General features: G+C 38.5%; 1 protein-coding gene, 1 long non-coding RNA gene and 1 other non-coding gene across 3 annotated transcripts; 1 reads left to right on the top strand and 2 right to left on the bottom strand.

The window, feature by feature from the left end:
* The first annotated feature begins 902 nt into the window (after window positions 1-902).
* On the top strand, window positions 903-3,945 carry LOC126595402 (uncharacterized). The gene is made up of 6 exons (XM_050261708.1): window positions 903-1,755; window positions 1,840-2,090; window positions 2,208-2,690; window positions 3,129-3,299; window positions 3,430-3,486; window positions 3,883-3,945. The coding sequence occupies exons 1-6, from the start codon at window positions 903-905 to the stop codon at window positions 3,943-3,945; spliced, it is 1,878 nt and encodes a 625-aa protein (XP_050117665.1).
* Window positions 1,449-1,553, bottom strand: LOC126598249 (small nucleolar RNA R71). The gene has a single exon (XR_007614763.1). It is a non-coding gene; the product is annotated as a small nucleolar RNA R71 (small nucleolar RNA).
* Window positions 3,946-3,987: 42 nt separating the features above from the next.
* Window positions 3,988-5,203, bottom strand: LOC126596903 (uncharacterized). Its single transcript, XR_007614065.1, has 5 exons — window positions 5,002-5,203; window positions 4,803-4,906; window positions 4,614-4,709; window positions 4,426-4,519; window positions 3,988-4,310 (listed from the first exon to the last, which is right to left on the bottom strand). It is a non-coding gene; the product is annotated as an uncharacterized LOC126596903 (long non-coding RNA).
* Window positions 5,204-6,000: the final 797 nt, after the last annotated feature.

Raw genomic sequence — 6,000 nt, forward strand, 5'->3', positions numbered from 1 at the left:
GAAGCCTTGAGCCTTAGCATGAATATGTGATTTTTATTTAATTGCTTATGATCGATTGCATGCGTACTTTGAATTGTTAATCACCGGAATAAAAACTATCTAATTGTCGTAATGCCTGATCACCATTAGGATCTTTAGAAAAGTAATTTGATGCAATTTTGGTCGGAAGGTTCCCTGAAATTGACGCTGGCTTCTTGTGATTAATAATTGTAATTTCTCTTATGATGAATATCACGTCTTAAGGATTGCATGGTTTTTCAAAGGATTTTCATAAAGCATAATGAGTCTTTCATGTTCATATTTGATCCGAACGTCCGGACGGGTTGCATGTTAGATATACGTTCTACGTTGGAGGTTCCAAGTAGAATATGAATTAGGAAAATCTAACCTTCAAAGTGGTATGTGTAGATCATAAGTAATGAGTAAAAATTCATAGGATTACTAGGTGATGGTGGAACCCTAGTGCCTTCTCAATTTGATTTTCTCAAAACTGTTTTTTTTTCTCTAGTCCTAATATTGCAGATTGTTTATTTTAATTCATTAAATTCGTTTTTATTTTAATTAGGTTATAAAATCACTCACTTAAATTTCTACTTTACAATAATTAATTGAAATCTGATTTGTTTCGTTTTATTTAATAATCCCTGTGGAGAATGACCTTGCGAGATCCGTTTATACTACAATATCCTTGTAATTCTTGCAAGTAAAATAGGAGGTTTTTATCGCATTCACATGAGTTGTAAAAATCCTATCAAGAAAATGGCGCCGTTGCCGGGGATTATTTAAAATAATCCCTACGAATCAGATTTTCAATTAGTTATTGCTGTTTATACATATATAAAAAATAAAAAAATATTTAATTTTCGTTTTCATTTATTTTTACAGATTTCAGAAATCTGTGCATGGTCAGCACCCGTTCAACGGTGCAGAAATTGATTCCATTTGATCCAGAATTTGAGCAGCATTTAAGGAGGAAACGCAGGGAGCAAAATTTGCAGCGGGTTCGTCCTCTGCAGGAGACTTTTCTGCAATCAGACTTTGACCTGCACAACAAAGAAAAAATGGCGTTTATAATTCCAGAGGCAGGTCTGCCCCTGGGTGATTCACTGACTGCCCATACCACAAATATACCCAGTTGCATCACATATCCGGCAGTGGAGGAAGGGACTGCATTTGAAATAAAACAGCACATGTTGAATATTCTACCTACGTTTCATGGGTTGTCATCTGATGATCCTAACATGCACATTGCGGAATTTTTAATGGGTTGCAAAAACATTTTGGTGAGGGGATTTTCAGCCGAATCTATTAAGCTGCGGTTATTTCCATACACTCTAAAAGATCAGGCAAGAAGATGGCTCCTCACACTCCCATCAAGAAGCATTACAACTTGGGCCCAACTCAGTGAAAAATTTTTAAACAAGTATTATCCGGCTTCTAAGACCCTTGACATGAGAACTCAGATTTTATCTTTTGCCCAAAAACCAAATGAAGAGTTTCATGAGGCGTGGGAGCGATTTAAGGAGTTGATTAGAAAATGTCCACATTCGGGTATTAACACTACTGATCAAATGCACATATTTTTCAGAGGGTTGAATATGACTACAAAAACTCTTGTCAACGCTTCATGCGGAGGTACGTACAAAGACAAAAATGCACAAGAGGCTTGTTTGTTATTTGAAAAAATGGCAGAAGATACTCAGCAGTGGGCAGTGGAGCAACCACAATCTAGGTCAGCTTTTGAGATGCCAAATGGTTCTCCATACGTTACAGCACAAATTGAAAAAATGGAGAAAAGGCTAGAAGCAAAATTTGACATGTTATTACAGAGAATGCCAGGTTCACAGGTTGCTGTACAGCAGCCTTTACAAGCTGCCTGCAGCATTTGCAACTTGACAAATCATGATTTTTTGAGCTGTCCACATAAAGATGCTTATCCGGAATTTACAGCAGAGCAGGTTAATTCATTTAACAATTTCCAGCGTCCCCGATATGACCCGTATTCTAATTTCTACAACCCAGGTTGGAGAGATCATCCTAATTTAAGGTGGGACAAGGAACAGCACACTAGGCCTCAATTTCAACAGCAGGTACAGCAACCTGCTGCACCTAAGGCTGCTTGGGAAGTTGCAATTGAAAAATTGGCAAATACTACCACTCAAGAAATTCAAAATCTACATGCAGCAGTGAAAAACATCGAAAAACAGATGGGGCAGATTGCTTTACAGGTTTCAGAAAGAGCTCCGGGTACATTTCCTAGTCAAACAGTACCTAATCCAAGAGGACGAGAAGAATGCAATGCTATACGGACTCTACAGTCTGGCAAAAGTTACAACAACAAACATGAAAATTCTGTTGGGAATTCACAGGCAGCAGAACTACCCCAAACTAAATCTGCAATTATTGCAGATTCTGAAATTTCTGCAGATTCTGGGCAGTCCCAAGACAGATCCGAAAATACTGCAGAAGCTTCCACAAAAACTGCAGAACGTGTTTACGAACCCCCTATGCCGTATCCAGAAAGGTTGAGACCTAAAGCTAAAGATCAACAGTTAACAGATTTTATGAAAACTTTGGCTAAAGTTCAAATTAATCTACCGTTAATTGATGCCATTAAGAACATTCCGTCTTATGCCAAGTTTTTGAAGGATGTTTGCACAAAGAAAAAGAAGCTTGTTGATTTTGAGAAAGTGATTCTTACAGAACAATGCAGTGCGGTCTTATTACATAAATTGCCTCCAAAGAAAAAAGATCCAGGGAGTTTTACTATCTCTTGCACCATTGGAAATTGTGATTTTAGTAGTGCTTTAATTGATTTAGGTGCTAGTGTAAACTTAATGCCATATTCTGTTTTCAAACGTTTAGGTGAAGGAGAGCTGAAGCCAACCTCCAGTATTATTCAATTGGCTGACCGTTCAATTACCTACCCTAGAGGAGTCATTGAAGATGTTATTGTGAAGGTTGACAATTTATATTTACCAGCTGATTTTATGGTGTTGGACATGGATGAGGATTTGACAACGCCCATTATTTTGGGTCGCCCATTTCTGGCAACAGCCCGAACTCTTATTGACGTTGAAGCCGGAACATTAACATTCCGAGTTGAAAATCAAACTGTTGTTTTCAAGTTATTTGAAGCAAGCATACATTCAGGTGACAAGCAAGAATGCATGCGTGTTGATGCATTGGATGGTTTACCAAGTGCCAAGTTTATGAACAGATCATCAACTGACCATCTGTCCATAAAGCCCCCGAATTTAACTCCTGATTTTACAAGTCCTAAACCACAGCAGCAAAGGGTGCTACATGAAGACCAGCCAATGAACACATTGAAAAAACATGAAAATTTGCCAAGCAGCCCAAATTTTAAGAAAATACAGCCTGGTAAAGAAGTGTGGTTATTAAGTTCAGATTTCAAGTCATTTCCAGGGAAACAAGAGTCTAGATGGAAAGGCCCTTTTCTGGTTACTAAAGTTTTTCAGAATGGTAATGTGGACATTAAGGCTAAGGGCACAGATTTCTCATTGAAAGTGACCAAACATCAACTAAAACCATGCATAGAGAAATTTGGTGTAGGCAAGTCTTTGACTCTAAAGGCACCAATGATCTAGCCACCGGACTTCCGCAACGTCTAGCTACAGACTTAAAATAAAGCGCTTATTGGGAGGCAACCCAATTTTTCTAAACTCTTTCTTAATTTTAATTTTCGTTTGATTTTCTCTTTAATATAAAAAAATAAAAAAAAATAAAAAACAAAACAAAACAAAAAAATAATAAAAAAAAAACAAAATTTGAAAAAAATGGAAGATTGCATATTGATTTTATTTACCCAGTTTATTTGATTTTATTTTAATTTTTTTGACGCATATTGGTTAATTGCAGGTTGCGAACGTGGAAAATAAAGCGCGTCCTATGCTGGAATCCTGCACCCAGCAGCAAGCCTAACGTTCACATCAACCACATCTACACTATGCTGGAAATTTACAGTAGTCCACATAAAAAGCCATTCACAGATGCAAGTTTGGGGGTGATTGTTGCAGATCCAGCACATAAACAGAATTTAGAGCAGTTAATTTCTGCAGCTCAGTTTTGCGATGCATGGAGGAAGCACAATTAAATCACAGATCCATACACCACAGAACTGAGTACATATATATATTATTACCAGATCTACAACAACTACACTTGCAGGGATTCGAATTTTACCTCCCAGATGCATCGATCTGGGTCATGCGGCCTGTGCTGTTTTCCTCCGTTGCTCTTGTGTGTTTACTTCTGTGTCCTTGGCTCTATCATGGATCCGTATACCCCTACATAAAGACCCAACAATATGAGTACATACAGGTTTACATATGGCATTCAAATGAACTGTTGTTGAACTTGTAAATGTTGAGCTTAGCAAAAGCAGACGAACGAGATCTGTACCTATATGACATACAGAGGCCGCGACAGTTGCTGTTGATTTTGCTTCAGGAACCACTAGACCGGAAGCTCATAGTTGTTGTCTCTCGGTTGTACGCTGGAGTTGAGGGAAAAGTTTTCAGTCACAGTAGTGGTTTTATTATTCAACTCTCAGATCATCATTCATCAATAAAAAGGGTTACGGGTTTTACCTCAACATTTGCAGATCCTTGGTTGAGCTGAGCTGCTGACTCCGGGGGTGTTCTTGTGTTGTTGTCTCGGATTTGAAACCATTAGGGCTCTTCCCACTGATAAACCACATGCAGGTGTTAGTGTTTGTTCCAGATCTCTCTAACAATTAAATTGGACACTGCAACCACAAGATTGGAGGATGATTTTACCTTTGGGTTTCCGTTTTTCCGATTTTCCACCACGGCGGGGTACTCACGGCGGTGTGTTGTTGTTGGGTTATGGACGGCTACGGATGCATCAATCTGCGAGGAAACTGAGACATACACAGAACAGTCAAATGCATCAGTCACAAACATTTTCATTTTACTCTTGGTGATGAAGTTAGCAGAAATGGAGCTACATCTTTACATTTGAACGAACAAAAGGAGAAATGGCATGGCTTCGTTTTTACCTGCAAAGGGGGGATTTTTGGACGAACTGTTTTAGTTCTGCTCGTTTGGGTCTCCGTATTGCGGACCAGAGCCCTATTATAGAGGAATCAGACATGCCTGTGTCGCTCCACCATGGATGGGGTTTGAGAGCAAATCGAGAGAAATGCGAAAAAAAAAATAAATGGAAGGGAGAAGGTTTTTTGCATTTTTTTTTGGAGTAATGAAGGAGAGAGAGCAGAGATATGGGGAAATGAGAGAAGAAAATAGAGAGATAAAAAACCTTTTCAGATTTTCTAGAGAGAGGACGATGGGCATCTTGGATTGATCTTCACCCTTACTTTGGAATCCTATGGAGCTCCCTGCCGTGATGCTTGCCACGTGTCAAAGCTGGTGTATTCCCAGGTCTATTCATGGGACTCGGTTTGCATTAAAGAAAAAGAAGAGCCGTTCGGCTCGGGACCCAATATTTGCCGGATTTTTTTTTTTTTTTTGAAAGGCATGCAGGCTTTGGTCATATCTCCATCAAGTGGGCACTGTTATCTGATAAGTTTATTTTAAAAAAAAATAATAAAATAAAATATTTTGCACGCCAGCTGCCCACCACTTGTCACACGGCATGCCAATTGCATGCCTTTCCAAGAAGCGAATCCAATGCTTTTCCACAACTAGTGCTAGGAGTTGGTGCACATGTGCCGTGCACATGGCCTTGGTTGTGGGCCGGTTCTCCATGAATGGGTTAGAGGCGTTTTGTCCAGCCACTTCATTGTCCAGCCAGGTACTATCTTTCTTTGTTTTAGTTTTGTTAATCATTTTCACTTTTATAATTATTATATTTTAGTTTAAGTTTATTTCATTTTTATCATATTTCTTTTATTTTCTACACCTTGAGGACAAAGTGTGAAATAAGTTTGGGGGTGGGAAAGTAAATTTTAGTTTTTTTTATTTTTATTGTGTCCGTTTAAAAATTTTCATTCTT

This window comes from Malus sylvestris, chromosome 13, assembly GCF_916048215.2.
Source record: "Malus sylvestris chromosome 13, drMalSylv7.2, whole genome shotgun sequence".
NCBI lineage: Eukaryota > Viridiplantae > Streptophyta > Magnoliopsida > Rosales > Rosaceae > Malus > Malus sylvestris.